Raw genomic sequence first — 15,910 nt, 5'->3', positions numbered from 1 at the left:
GTCCATTTCTTTTTTTTTTTTTTTCAATTGAAACAAAAAATAATTTTATTTTGACTAACGCTTGTGTTTGAGAACAATGTTTACTGTAATATTCCATAGTTTTCTTTTTTAAAGATATATCCAGCTAGACAATTAAATAAAAAGGTAAAGTATAAGAAATATAGCTGAAATCATAATAAAGCACATTTTTTTTTATTGACATAGGAGATATACTTAAATTTTAAATATTGGCTCTTTAAGAAAAATTTCTCTTGGTTAAATAATATGCATAACCGTTGCCCAAACATGTATACAGCTGTTTCCCCCAACTATTTATATACATAGTAGTCCACTTAAAACCAGACATGTTAACCTACTAAATACAATGTGCTCCTAAATTTATAAATGGGCTACCAGTAGTATATAAAATATATAGGCACCTATGTTATACATATTAAGTAAAAAAATATAAAAAGGAGAGATGGAAGAAATAAGAAAAAGAAAACATCCTTTCCTATAAGATCCAGACAAAAAGTCACTCTAATTAGCCAGACAATGTAAAATACTGAAGCATTTCAGTTTTGGCAAATACTTTTCAGAAAAATATCCAAATTATGAGATACTAAATTGTTGTCTTAATAATTTTAGTAGAATTTTACATTTAAACATTCAATGAAGATGTGGTTTTCTAATATATAGAAAAGAAAACTTTTGGCAAACCAAAAAAAATCACTCTTTTTAACAGGTTAATATTAACCCCTTAATCAGGCATGTAAGGTACAGATAATCAAAATCCTGGTCCGCTATCATCTGAATATGTTTGATGAAAGACTCCAATGGACAGGATCTGAATTCTTCCTAAATCTTAGAGGGAATGGGGCAGGATGTTATGACAGCCCCAAATGTAGCTGGCCCAACCTTAACTGTCAGTGTTAAAAAACACACCAAATATTTCTGTAGTATTCTTTCTGCGGCATTTTCTTTATCTCAAGCCACAGGTCTACTTGGAGGATCATGCAGCAAGTGGCTTATAAATAAAATCAGAGTCTATGAATAGTGTCATCACATTAAGAGATAGAATTGCTGGATTCTCTCATTATATAAAAAGCTTGCATCTTGGGAATCCATGAGTTGGTATTATTTATGGGATACCTGAGATGTACCTTGCTCCAATTAACATTACCATGCTACTCACTATAAAAATGCCCAAGGGCAGACTACAGAAGATACTAGGGTCACCACTTTCTGGAGACTGAGTTGTAACCCAACCCATTGACTTCATCACAGCTTTCTTCCACATAGAATAACGAATTTCACTTTCCTCAGCATTGATCTGAGGTTCAAACCGCTCCATCGTGACAGCTGACAAATCCTCAGGTTCAAGACTCCAAACGCCAACTCCTTCTACAGCCCCTGCTGCCATTGCAGCACCCAGTACAGTTGTTTCAGGCATGGAGGGCTTCACTACTGGAATATACAGGATATCCGCTTGCAGCTGCATAGAATTTTGTTGCTGGTCATTCCTCCATCTACCTGCAAATGGCTGAGTGGAATTCCACAGTCGCGATTCATGGCATCCAAAATCTCTCGGGTTTGAAAACAAACAGCTTCTAGTGCAGCAAAAGTGATATGGTATTTATTGGTGAATTGAGTAAGTCCACAGATTATCCCTCTTGCACTAGGTTCCCAATAAGGTGAATATAACCCTGAAAATGCCGGAACAAAGTAGCAGCCATAAGAAGTACCTACTTCTTTAGCAAGTTTTTCAATTTCCTCTGAGGACTTAATAATACCAAAATTGTCTCGTAGCCAGCGAATAACAGCTCCAGCTATAGCTACAGAACCTTCCAATGCATAATATACTGGTTTGTCTCTGCCAAGTTTGTAAGCCACTGTGGTCAGAAGGCCATGTTCAGAAAATACACACTTATGGCCTGTATTACATAGTAAGAAACATCCTGTACCATACGTGTTTTTGGCTTGTCCATCCTGGAAACACATTTGTCCCACCAAAGCAGCAGACTGGTCCCCCAGACACCCAGATATTGGCACACCTTCCAAGGCCCCAGCTTTCATTAGGCCATAGATCTCAGAAGAACTCCGAACATTGGGAAGAATTTCCATTGGAATTCCAAAAAAATCGCAGAGCTCTTTATCCCATTCCAAAGAATGAATGTTAAAAAGCATTGTCCTACTTGCATTCGTTACATTGCTACAGTGGACACCTCCATTGACTCCTCCTGTCAAACTCCAAATAAGCCATGAATCAATGGTCCCAAAAAGAGCTCTTTTTTCTTCAACAGCCTTTTGAACTTTTCTAACATTGTCAAGGAGCCAACGAAGTTTCACTGCACTGAAGTAAGTGCTAAGTGGAAGGCCTGTCTTGGACTTGACAAAGTTATTATTTCCTGGAATTCTTTTATAAAGATTTTCAACAGTAAACTGGGTTCTTAGATCAAGCCACACCACAGCATTGTAGAGAGGCTCTCCTGTTAACTTGTCCCAGACTACAGTGGTTTCCCTCTGGTTGCTGACGCCAATAGCTTTTATGTTGGAAATATCAATATTGAGCTGTCCAAGTTTCTCACATGTTTTCTCTATGCATTCACAGACAGACTGCAGAATTTCCTTAGGATCTTGTTCCACCCATCCTTCTCTTGGGAACTCCTGTTTTATTTCTACTTGATGATGACTAAGTAGTTCAGCTGTTTTTGAATTGAAAACCAAAAAGCGTGTGGAGCTGGTACCCTGGTCCACTGCCCCCACCAACGGCCCCAAAACTGCTTTCTTCGCTGCTGCCACGAAACCAGCTTCAAGTCGGCCCGCTTCCCGGGTGACAGCGGTGGGCGGGGGAGGGGCGGGCGGAGAGACCGGAGAAGGCTAAGTCGAGCGTCTGCTAGGTATGTCCATTTCTTTAGGTTATGTCACCACTACCACACAGCTCATCAAAGTTCACACAGCTCATCTCTTTCAGGTAAACTAATCTAGAAGTTTCCTAGACAACTCCCATTTCGTTTCTCATTTTTTCCTAACTATTCCAGCATCCAGAATGATAAATAAACATAAAGCAGTCTTCTATCCCTTGACAGAGTGAGATTTTAGCCAACAAGTCTGAGGAGAAAGAGAGTTAAACCCAAGCTTTCTAAATGGCCTCTAATCTTTCTTCTTTCATTTATTCTCTTCTATCTTTCCATGCCGTCATGGACACTATCTTTCCAGTGGTTATTTTTGGGGGAGAATTTTCAGGAGGTAAGCAAGTAGGAGAGGCAAGCAACATGTCTAAGACAAAGCTTTTGATTAGCATGGCCACAAGTTAGATTACAAACAGGAAAAACTGGGCAATTAAGTAAAAACATTTAAAGATTGGAGCCAGGTTTCTTTCTGTCAGAAAAAAAAAAAAAAAAAAAAATATATATATATATATATATATATATAAATATGTGAAGAGAGAAGGCTAAAATTAATTCTGTGGGTTTGAACTGGATTGGAGGTACCAACGAGAACTCTTTTTTTTTTTTTTTTGAGCTACATACCTAGCCCTTTTTATTTTTAGAGTCTAAGTTGCTGAGGCACTTTCTAAGTTAGCTAGGGCTGCCCTCAAACTTGTAATCCTCCTGCCTCAGCAACTGAGTCACTAGGATTACAGGCATGCACCACCACGCCCAGCTGTGAGCTTTTTTTTTTTTTTTTTTTTGGTTATACATAGACAGAATACTTTTATTTTATTTACTTATGTTTATGTGGTGCTCCTGAGGATCAAACCCAGTGCCTCACGCATACTAGGCAAGCGCTCTGCCACCAAGCTACAGCCCGGGCCATTTGAACTTATTTTTTAATATCACTGAGATACAAGGACATATAAAAATGTCTATGTATTTCCTAAATATATATGCTGAGGACCTAGAAGCAATTATACCTCCCAATAGCAATAATCTAGTACCCAAATAATATCCCACATTAAAAGGAGCCACTGCTCATTAAAGAAATAACTGATTCCAGAGCAGAGACTGAGAAAATTCAAGAGTCAAAAAACTAAACTTGCTATGCCAAAAAGTGCTGAATTACTCACAAAATGATGGGGACATCTTTCAAAAAACACAATTTTAAGGGACCCCTAATAGTCAAGTTTAGAATAGTTTAAATAAAATAAGTAACAGTAACAAATCATAATCCATTGAAAAACTAAGAAAACTATTCTGAAGTAAATAAATAGATGAATACAGAATAATGCCAACTAATAAATCTAGAAAAATGATGGAGTTAAGGGAAAATAAATCACCATTTGGCATCTTTCAGAGCAATATCTGATTCTGGTAAGATTCATCAATGGATACTAAAAATAATGAAAGTTTCATGAGAAATAGGGTAGCTAGCATATATTCTCAAAGTAGCTCTCTACAAAATACTTATTAATTACAGTATAATCATTAACTGCAAAGTCAATGAACCTGGCAAACACCATCCTATTGAAGTGATAAAAACTAATACTACCATCAAGAGGACACAACAACATCACATATCATTGAGAAATATGACACAATACCCTATTGTGGACATTCTACAAAGCAACAAAACTATATTCTTCAAAAATGTCAAGGTCATGAAAGACAAAGCTAAGAAACTATTCCAGATTGAAGGAGACTAAATACCCTAGATTAGCTCCTGTATCTATAAAAAAAAAATGGGAAAATCAGCAAAATGTGAATGAAATTTGTAGTTTAAACGGTAATATTGAACTAGTGCCAATTTCCTGATTTTGAAAGTTCTAAGAGTTATGTTACGTAGGATAGTATCCTTGTACTTAGGAAATAAACTTCAAAGTTTTAAGTACTAAAACCCTTTAATGGAATCCCTTATACTTAAAAGTGCATTCAAAGTTTCTGACAAGGTCTTGAATTATCTGCCCATCATGCTTATCATGCCTTATCTCAGGATATTTGCTTCATATTCAAGTCACTAAATCATACACCCTCCTGTCTCAGGACCTTCACACACTTTTTCATCTGTACCTGAAAACATTCTTCTTCCCATTTCCCACTTTTTCTGTCTAGATTAATGTGCCTTCAAAAGAAGACTTCATGCATTCATTCCATGTATCTAACACTTCTAGGACATGAGAATTCAGCAATAAACATTTTAAAAATCCTTGCCTCTGTGAAAGTTTTAAAGGGAAAGACAAGATAAATATGTTAAATATATATACACATACATACATATACGTGTGTGTATCTGTGTGGTATAGTGCTAAGTGCTATGGAGAGATAAAGAAGTAAGAGGGTGTTATGGTTTAGATATTAGGTGTCCCTCAATAGTGCCTGTGTGAGAAATGCAAGAAAGTTTACGGGTGAATGATTATGAGAGTTTTAAATAATCAATGTATTAATCCCCAGATAGGGATCAACTGGGTGGTAACTATAGACAGGCAAGTGTGGCTGGAGGAGGTAGGTCCTTGGGGAATGCCTTTGGAGTATTTTGTACTTGTAGAATGGAGCTTACGCTCCTTCTCTCTCTCCTCCAGTCCCTCATTCTCTCCCCATCCCCCAACCCTCTCCCCCAACCCCCTCCCTCTCTCTCCCTCCTTCTTGGGTGCCAGGATCTGTCCTGAAATGTCTTCTTCCACCACACCCATCTGCTCTGATGTTCTCCCTCATCTAGGGCCCAGAGCAATGGAGCCAGGCCACTATGATCTGAAACCATGAGTCCCAAAATAAATCTTTCCTCCTATAAAATTGTTCTTGTCAGGTCATTTAGTCACAGCAACAACACCCAAAAAAAAAAAAAAAAAAAATTGACTAAAACAGAGGTATAAAGTATATGTAATGGAGTGAGGTGAAAAAGCTACTGTTTAAGAAAGCAGTCATTTGACTACATAACTTAAAAAAAAAAAAAAAACAGCATGAATAAAGGCCTGAAGAAAGTGATACAATGAGTTAAGAAAATTAGAAAGTAAGTCTAAGGAAAAGCAAATCCAAGACCCTGGGACAAGAGTGTGCCTGAGAATGTACCTGGCATGATAAAAAGGCCAAGAGGGCCACCATAGAGCAAGCACGGAAGAAAATAATAGATGAACTCAAAAGAAGTAATGATGTTTGGAGTACAACTGTAAAACTTTTAGCTTTTACTATATGCAGTAAGAAGATGAACCATTAGAGAGTTTGGACAAAAGAGTAGCATGATCAAGTTTATTTTCATAAGAGTCACCATGACTATTATGTAGAAATCTGACTGCTAGTACGCAAAAGCAGTAGAGAGGTCAGACAGTAGGCTACTGCAGCTACCCAATCAAGAAATGATGCTAAAACATGGCGGTGGCAAAAGTTAATAAAAATCAGTCAATCTAATCCCCTTTTTTTAAATATTTAATTTTTGGTTGTAGATGGACACAATACCTTTATTTAATTTTATATGGTGCTGAGGATTGAACCCAGGGCCTCAGATGTGCTAGGTGAGCACTCTACCTCTAAGCCACAACCCCAGTCCCAACCTAATCCCTTTTTAAAACTAGTTCCCACAGACCGGGAATGTGGCTCAATGGTACAACTCTTGCCTAGCATGCAAGAGGCTCTGGGTTCAATTTCCAGCTCCACAAAAACAAAACCAAAATTAATAAATTAGTTCCCCTTCCATTTATAATCTCTTAAACCCTAAACATTTCCTTCATAGATTTCTCACAGTTTATATTATTTGTGAGATTATGTTTATGTGGGATTACTATTATATCTTTTCTCTTGAAGAATTCTAAATTCCATGAGAGCAGATGCCAGGTAATTTGCTCAGTTTTGTTGCTAGTCCCAAGGAAATGAATTAATAAAATGCAAAGTCCCTGAAAAAAATAAACCTAGGATTAAGATTCTCTGTTTTGAGAATGAACAAGAGCTACCAAAGTATAAGCCCATAAAAAAAGAATAGCAGGTACCAATGGACTGAGTCAAGAAAGTACCTAACAATGTGCCTGGCAGAGCAAAGAGACCAACATGACTACAGAGTAAGGTTTAGCAAACCTTGTTTTGCCAAAGAAAAAGCAAAATCAAATTTTTTTTTTTTTTTTTTTTTTTACTTTAGACAGTATCCGCCCAGTACCTTTTTTACCTATGTTGGGCTACTTCAGATGCTAAGTGTTCTAGGTACACAGCTGTTCAACTGCCATCAGCTAGAGTCATTCTCCAAAGGAAAAGTGCCCAGTCTGTTAGAGGGGAACCATGAGGAAAGGAAGGAGTGGCCAACATGATCAGTTTCATTCTCTGCTCCAACAGCACCCAAATTTGAGCATTCTCTTCTCTCCTCCAAGAGAGACAGACATTTTAACTTGGCTACCTGACACAGCTGGATGGAAGCAAGGTAATTTTCTGAGTTATCAATTCCCAGATTAAGATTCCACTAATCAGGGCTGGGGTTGTGGCTCAGCGGTAGAACGCTCGCCTCTCATGTGCAAGGCCCTGGGATCGATCCTCAGCACCACATAAAAATAAATAAATTAAAGTTATTGTGTACAACTACAACTAAAAAATAAATAATAATAAAAATTCTTAAAAAAGATTCCACTATTCAATGCCAAGCCACTGCCAAACAGAGCACTCAATGTGTGGGTGGCACTATAGCAATGCTTGGTAGCAATCAAGGACAGAATGAAATACAAGCAAACACCCCAGCTAGGTCTCTAAGGCTTTCAGTGTTAGACCACTGGAGTGGAACCCAAAAAAAGCTGCCTAGCTGGAAAAGCCTTATTTTGCTGACCACTACTATAAAGTAAGCAGGGAAGGAAGTAGCAGAAAATGAAAATATTTGCTCTGCAAAGAAGAAAAGAAAGAGGAAGAAGAAAAAGAAGTAGAAGGAAACAGAAAGGACAGTTATTGGAAATCAACAATGTCTGGCCAGTATGGAGCAAACCCCAACAAAACAAAAGAGATCAACTAAGGCTTTGCAAAAGAAAACAGTGGTTGCTATCTGCGGTTATCACAGGCAAAACACTGCTCCTAGAGAAACAAATACAATAAGCTACTCCTTTGATATAATTCCTCTATATATCAACCCATCATGGTTCAGCCTACATCTCAGGTATCAGAGTCCCTAGAAAGGGAACCCAGAGAAATCTACCACATCCTTTTCCTTATCATTTTAATGGGCTTTTCCCTACCAGCCTAGAATACATATCTCACAAAGTAGACCTAGGCTGTAAGTTGTCCCTAAGTAGAAAGGTGGAAAACCAGTATGCTAAGCCAGGAAGGTGACCAAAAAAAATAAAAATAAAAATAGAAAATATTATATATATTATATATATATATAATATATATAATTTAAAATGTGATAGAAATAATAATAATAAATAATGCTAAGAATTTTATCTTTATAGAATTTACTTTAGAAATAAATAAAATTTTTTAAATGTTTATTTTTTAGTTGTAGGTGGACACGATACCTTTATTGTGGTGCAATACTTTTATGTGGTGCTTAGGATTGAACCCAGTGCCTCACACAGGCTAAAGACGAGCACTCTACCTCTGAGCTACAACCCCAGCCCCAGAAATAATTTAATTTGAAACACTTATTTGAAATTTAAAAACCTAAACAAATGGTATGATGCCACAATATGCAGAACTCAAGTCTTCAAGTCTTGACAACCCTGAGTTTGAATTCCAACCATGAGTTTTAATTCCATTTCTTAGAGGTATGATCATGAACAAGTTATTCAACCTCTCTAAAGCCTTCCTAAAATAAAGATAATTATCCTCCCTTATATGTGAGGAACAAATAAAATAATACAAACAAAATGCTTGAAATAGTGCCTGGGTAAATAATATGTATGTGATAAATGCAGCTATAAATTATTATAACTATGTAAAAGTAGTTTTATATGCAATCCACTATTCTATAAAACTCATGACCTTCAAAGCAAATATATCACAGCTTAATTTACAAATCTCATAGGGAGGGCTGGGGGTGTGGCCTAATGGTAATGCTCAGCATGGGCACAGCCTTGGGTTCAATCCCAGCAACACACACACAAACACCAAAAAAAAAAAAAAAAAAAAAACCTCATGGGGGGAAAAAACTAGGAAATAAATACATTTCTTTGAAAGTAACAAAAATGGAAATAGTTGAAATTATCATGAGAAGTTCTAGTTTTAAAAAAAGTTTTAAGAGAAAGATATAAAGATTAAGAAACACCAATCCACATTAGCCAAATTCCTATAACTCTATACAGCTCACATCTGTATTAGGACTATGTACTTCTGACCAGCAACTAGAGGGAGAAACAAGAGACCAGAGAAACTAAGCTGGAGTTATGAACTAGAGTTTACAGAACTTTCCTGAATCTTATTTTCATTCTTCATTCTTCACCCAATTTATCATCTGAAAAATCATTAATGAAGCACTGCTGCAGCAGAATATGAATAGAAAGCAAACAGAGAGTCAGGTCCTTAGCCAGCTTCCACCATAAAGTCAATATAAGAGTTTAAACCTTTTGGGTAAATCAAAGGGTTATATACAATGATAAGATAGTCCTGATAGGCTACTTTATTTACCAACTTTCAGAAAAACATTAAACACACATATCAGACTTCGAGGGGAAAAAATACATCAGACTTTAAATCCTAAAACTTTCTTTTGGGGCTGGGGATGTGGCTCAAGTGGTAGCGCGCTCTCCTGGCATGCGTGCGGCCCGGGTTCGATTCTCAGCACCACGTACAAACAAAGGTGTTGTGTCCGCCGATAACTAAAAAATAAATATTAAAAGATTCTCTAAAAAAAAAAAAAAACTTTCTTTAAAATTTCATGTTTATTCATCTATGCAAAATAAAATTACTGGGCCAAATTAAGGTATAGCAACCTCAGATATTCCTTCAGATTGGGATCAAGTACAATACATCTTTATATCCTCTACACTATCTCCAGCAATGTGGCTCACGTAGGACTCTCCATTAAGATTTTATAAAGAAGTTGTTACAATGTCATTAGTATAATATATCTCAATATCTTCACCCCAAATCAAGAATCAGAATGTGAGCAAGAGTTGTGAAGGAAAACAACAATATTTTCTTTCCTGATCTATAAAATATTAAAAAATTATTTTGGAAATTATAAAACTAATTCTATCAACTTCATTTTACAAATTAAAAAATGAAACATGAATTAAAAATTTTACAAAGCCATATAAATGAATCTTGGATTAAAAAAAACAAAACAGGGCTGGGGTTGTGGCTCAGCAGTAGAGCATTCGCCTACCACATGTGAGGCCCTGGTTTCGATCCCCAGTACCACATTAAAAAAATAAATAAATAAATGGTATTATATCCAGCTACAACTAAAAAATGAATATAAAAAAAAGAAAACAAGGGCTGGGGATGTGGCTCAAGTGGTAGCGCACTCACCTAGCATGCGTGAGGCAATGGGTTTGATTCTCAGCACCACATAGAAACAAAATAAAGATATGTGTTCACCTAAAACTAAAAACTAAATATTAAAAAAAAAAACAAATTATCAACTATTTAAAAATAAATATCAATATTTCAAAGTCAGTAAAATACAGCCAATGCAGACTGAGAAAAAACATAAATTTCTAAAATAAAAGTATTGCAGGGCATGGTGACACATGCCTATAATCTCTACTTCAGAGACTGAGGCATGAGGATTGCAAATTCAAGGCCAGCCTCAGCAATTAAGCTTGGCTTTAAGCAACTTAAATAAAAATAAAGAATTGGGGATGTGACTCAGTGGTTAAGCACTCCTGGGTTCAATCCCATTTACCAATAAATAAAAAAGATGAACAACTAATCATTCAAAACAAAAAGAAAATAAACAAATATGCAGCTAAAATTATATATATATATATATATATATTTTTTTTTTTATTTAAACAAAGAAAAAGGGTGGCCCCAAATCTTTAGCAAATCTGCTGGTGATGGTGAGGACAGGAATCACACATAACAAATGCACAACATTAATAAGAAAAAAATTGTTACTATAATAATGAGGAGACTAAAACATTTTTGCAAAGACTTATATATAACAAAAGATACCACAAATACAAAATTTAGTAGTAAATGTTAAAACTAAAAAAAGAAATAAATCAGACAATTTTAAGACATACATAATGGAAAAAAAGATAAATAACCAAAAAATGTAAGTAACTTCTTCAAATCAGTTTTAAAAAAAAAAAAAAGCGAACAACTTGACAGAAAATGGGACCCAAAAAATCCAAGAAAAGAAACAAAGTGACTAATAAACATAAATGTTTAATCTCAGCAAAATAAAGGCAATGCATACTAAAACAAGATACCATCCCACACCCATCATTTTGGCGAAAAGTAATGATTTAAATTTTTCATCAGTGAGTACCAGGAAGAATGTAGAAGAATAAAAAACATATATACTAGTTACTGGGAATATAAATTGATATAACCACTGTAGAAAGCTGAAATCAGATACCCACCTCTTCCTGTTAAACAAAGATATCTTTAAAAACCCTTCTAGTCTCTCTCCTGAAACCTCACTAATTTAAAAAAAAAAAAAAAAAAACTTAAAAATCTAAAAGGATTTGGGTGTAGCTCAGATATAAAGCAATTATTTAGCCTGTGTAAGGCCCTAGGTTCAATTTCCAGTACCAAAATAAAAGTAAATAAACAAAGAAAAAGAGAATGGGAAAAGGCACAGCAGCATACAAGAGGTTTCAACAAAATGTTCAAAAAGGTGAAAAGTGAATAAAAGAAGCAGAAAACTAAAATCTAACTGCATAAGCAAGGGAACCAACAAGCCAAATCATATCAGAGAAGTCAGAAAAGATCTGAATTAAGAAACATGAGATACCTCTAAAGGCAATAGTTCATCTGAGGCTGAAAAGATAAAGATGTGGTTGAAAATCCCTGAAAGAAACCTTCAGGCCCAGATCCTCAACTCTGAGGGTAGGTTCACTCTCAGAAAAATGTTAGGAATATCATATACTGTGTAGTGGGGACTGTGGGGATGGAGAGGCTCGGGCTAGAGTACAAATTACATACATTATTAGCAATTCTCCCCTTCTTCCTTATTAACAAAGCCTCTGATTTTTTTTAGCTGGGCATAAGGCCATCCATAATAAAAACTCCTTTTCCTAGCATTTCTTCTATGAGATGTAAACACACATAATGGCCAGTAACATATAAGTAGAATGTTGTGGGGCGGGTTCCAGATGCCCTCTTCCTCCATTCTACTGTCTGGAACTTGGGTATGCTTGTCATCTTGGACTATAAGAACTAGAACCATACTCTAGCTTTTACAGAGCCAAAAGCTAGGAGGAGTCTGAGCTCCAGTGAACTCCACAGAACTACCACCCCTTGACTACCACAACTACCTACCTGCCAACTTTTTAGACAAGAAGAAAATCTTAGGGCTGGAGTTGCAGCTCAGCAGTAGAGTGCTCACCTAGCTCGTGTGAAGCACTGGGATCGATCCTCAGCACCACATATAAATAAATCAAATAAAGGTATTGTGTACACTTACAACTAAAAAAAAAGTTTTAAAAAAAGAATAAAATCTTAATTTAATTCACTGGTAATTTGGGATCCCCCACATAAAGTTGAACCTAAACCTTATACAGGTGCCATTTGCAGATTCCCAACCTCCATTCACACTGATCAAATTTTAGAAAGCTGATGGCAGACTTTTTCATGGAAGGAAACAGGAAGCTTTCTTTCTAAAGAAACTTATCACCACAAAGTTTGTGGTGAAATGCTGAAATGTGCAGCTTCCAAAATAAAAGTAAAGCAAAACAGCAGTGTCATGCTGAAATGTGCAGCTTCCAAAATAAAAGTAAAGCAAAACAGCAGCGTTCCCATGTGATCACCATACAGTTCAACATTTTCAAGGCTGTTCTACTCAATTTTTAGTAAAAATCATTTTATAAAGGATAAAGTACCTTTAATATAAATGATTTTTAAGTAAGCATGCTCATTAATATTGTACAAATAAATGTTTATCTTACAACATTTAATCCAGCATCTACAAGTCAAGTATATCTTTGGAGTTTTGTATGTGGAGCTGTGTACCAGCCCTTATTAAGCTACCTTCTACTCTTTAGGAATTAGTTTAAAACTTCTTTTTCAAAGTTCATTAGTTTAAAATTCATTAGGCTAAAAAATAAATGTTCAGTTTACACAATTATCAAAAATAATCATAAAAATGAGATATTCTGCTTAATTTGAATACCTCACAACTGTTTGATTCAAAACTATCTTATTTTACAGTGTATATACCCAAGGAATTTTTGTACACATCTCCATTAAAAATTTTAGCAGCCTGGAGTAAGTTTATCAACTTACCCTAATTCCACAAAAAAGGGCAAAAAGGGCAAAAAAAAAGTTAAAAACCTTAATAGCTGCAGTAGGAGAAGACCATACAAAGGTGACTAAAGAAACACAGTTTCAAGGAAAAAGTCCCTGCAATAGCTCCACTACCTAAGAACAGTTTCCACATACATGCCTGGTTGGAAAACAAAGGATCCCAAGTTCAAAGATAGCCTCAGCAACTCAGCGAGGCCCTAAGTAAGTTAGCAAGACCCTGTCTCAAAAAATAAAAAGGGCCGCAGATGGGGCTAAGTGGTTAAACACCCCTGTGTTCAATCCCTAGTTCCAAAAAAGGAATGAACAAATGTTTTTTTAAAGTTCCTACCAGCATCCTATCTGAAGCATTACCCAATATCCTCCTTTGTCAGTCTTAAAATCCTGTGCCAACTGCCCCTGAAGACACCAAGCTCCTTCACCACTGGAACCAAACCTAGTCAACAAGGTTTTTACCTAATAAAGCATACTTGTGGTTCATTATACCACAAGTATGCTTTATTAATAATACTAATTGGGGCTGGAGTTGTAGCTCAGCAGTAGAGTGCTCACCTAGCATGTTCGAGGCACTGGGTTCCATCCTCAGCACCACATAAAAATAAATAAAGAAAATAAAGGTAATGTTTCCAACTAAAAATATATATATTTAAAAAAAATACTAATTGAAAATCCTCATTAAATCTACATGTAAAAACAACTTTGAAGATTTTTTAAAATAGGTTAATTCTAGAAAAATGGCCCAAGTATTCCTAGGTTAACTTTAAAATTGTTTAAGTTGCTGTGTGCGTTGGTGCACCCTGTAATCCCAGCAACTGGGGAGGCTGAGGTAGGAGGATGGCAAGTTACAGGCCAGCCTCAGCAACTTAGGGAGGCCCTAAGCAATGTAGCAAAATTCCTGCCTCAAAATAAAATATAAAAAAAGGGCTGGGGATGTGGCTCAGTGGTGAAGCATCCCTGGGTTCAATCCCCATCACAAACAAACAAAAAAAAAGTGTTTATGCTAAGCATCAGACTAATGATCCTTACAGTCCAACAGTCTTGGCTCTAAAATTGACAGCAAGTAGTCATAATCTCTGAGCAATCTGTTTAATATCTCCTCCTTTGGGGAACCAACCCTTCCTCTGTCCAAACTTTTGCTTCGATCTATGAGGGATGGAAAAGTTAAACCAGCTGTTTAACACAAAAGTCATTAAATTAGCCTATTTCCCACCACCTATTTCCCAAAAAGGGGTACAAACAGAACAAATAAAAGGCCTCCATGGACTTTCAACAGAGCTAGGAGAAAGTCTACTGAGTGTTATGGATCATTACATTTACTATAAGAGCTGCTACTGGCCATCTCTCTCTAAACACATGAACAAAGCTCACCTAAGACGACAGCATCACGGAGACAGATGATCTCCAGTGATGTCTAAACATAATGAATACATTGAGACATTTCAATTACCAGAGTCTTTTCTTAACTTAGGCGTTAAACCTGGATTTCTGCTATTCTACTACTTGCACCCTAATATACTTCCTCTTCTCCTGTGAAACAGGAAATGAGGTCGTAAAGTGCCACAAAAATGCTGTCATGTTTAACGTAAAATACCAAAAAAAAAAGAACCTTTCTTAAATACAGAATGAGGACAATATCATTTCCTAAAATAACAACTTATTCCATTACTGTGCATACCTGTTTGTAAACAGATTTTAAAACGTACTTTGAATGTTCCATTATGTCACTCAAGTTTTACTTCAAATAACAGTAGCTCCTAACTTCTAGAATTATTCATCCGTCGTTTAATAACTTTGAATTTAAGACTGCCCATTTCAAGTGAACCATGTAATGAGTAATAAACAGACACTTGCTCCAAGTGTCCCGATTCCCCCACTTCCCTCAAGCATTATGAAACCTAAATGTGGATCAAAAAGTCATAAGACAGTGACAGGAAAACGGGGGGAGATGGAAGTCTTCAGTCTGAGACATCAAAAAGTGAAAACTAGTTGAGTAAAGGTGACAAGAGAAATCAGTACGTGGCAGACTCTTCCTCCCAAGTATCCAGCCTTGGCAACCAAAGGGCAGGGTTACCTCCGGGCCGCGGGGCCAGTGGAGCTCACCAGGAAAGAATGCAGACCACACCTACGCTCCTGCCCAAGCCGGGCCGGGGCGGGGCGGCCTGGGCCACCGGCTCCGGAGAGTGAGGAAGGAAGGAGGCGACTACGCTCAACACCTGACTTTAACACCCGCCCCCGCCCCCGGCCCCGCGCCCACCTCAGGAGCGTTTCCAGCGCTCCCTCGTGCTTGTCCAGCGGGCGGCCGAGGGCGGCTCGGCGCAGCTTGCTGAGCTCCTCCGCGGCGCGGCAGTACTGGGCCTGCTCCTCTCCTCCACTCGGGTACGTCTGCTGGATGAACTTCACCAGCGGCTTGGCCAAGTCCACCTCCGAGGTCTTTTTCAGCTGCACCGAGATGAACGTCGCCATAATGACCACCCGGCCGCCGTTAGGGCCAAAAAGACGGCGGGACAGTGATGAGGGCCGAGGCGCGCCGGGCACCGGGCGGCGGACGAGCGGACCGACGGGCTGACGGACGTTCGGTCGGCCGGCGCTCCGAGTCTGTCCACTTCCGGGAGCTCCGG

General features: G+C 37.3%; 1 protein-coding gene and 1 pseudogene across 2 annotated transcripts in view; both read right to left on the bottom strand.

Annotated features, from left to right (window-relative positions):
- The window catches only part of Pdcd6ip (programmed cell death 6 interacting protein), a 71,432-nt gene extending 55,544 nt beyond the window's left edge, over nt 1–15,888 (bottom strand). For both annotated transcript variants that reach the window (XM_076843350.1, XM_076843357.1), the window contains exon 1: nt 15,547–15,888. In XM_076843350.1, coding sequence (XP_076699465.1) covers nt 15,547–15,755 — 209 coding nt within the window. In that variant the 5' untranslated portion in view covers nt 15,756–15,888. The remainder of the gene's footprint in view (nt 1–15,546) is intronic.
- Nucleotides 943–4,441, bottom strand: LOC143412261 (glycerol kinase pseudogene; annotated as a pseudogene).
- Nucleotides 15,889–15,910: the final 22 nt, after the last annotated feature.

Source organism: Callospermophilus lateralis, chromosome 1 (genome assembly GCF_048772815.1).
Source record: "Callospermophilus lateralis isolate mCalLat2 chromosome 1, mCalLat2.hap1, whole genome shotgun sequence".
In the NCBI taxonomy this organism is placed as follows: domain Eukaryota; kingdom Metazoa; phylum Chordata; class Mammalia; order Rodentia; family Sciuridae; genus Callospermophilus; species Callospermophilus lateralis.
The sequence above is the reverse complement of the archived record's forward strand: the minus strand, read 5'-3'. Positions and strand labels throughout refer to the sequence as shown.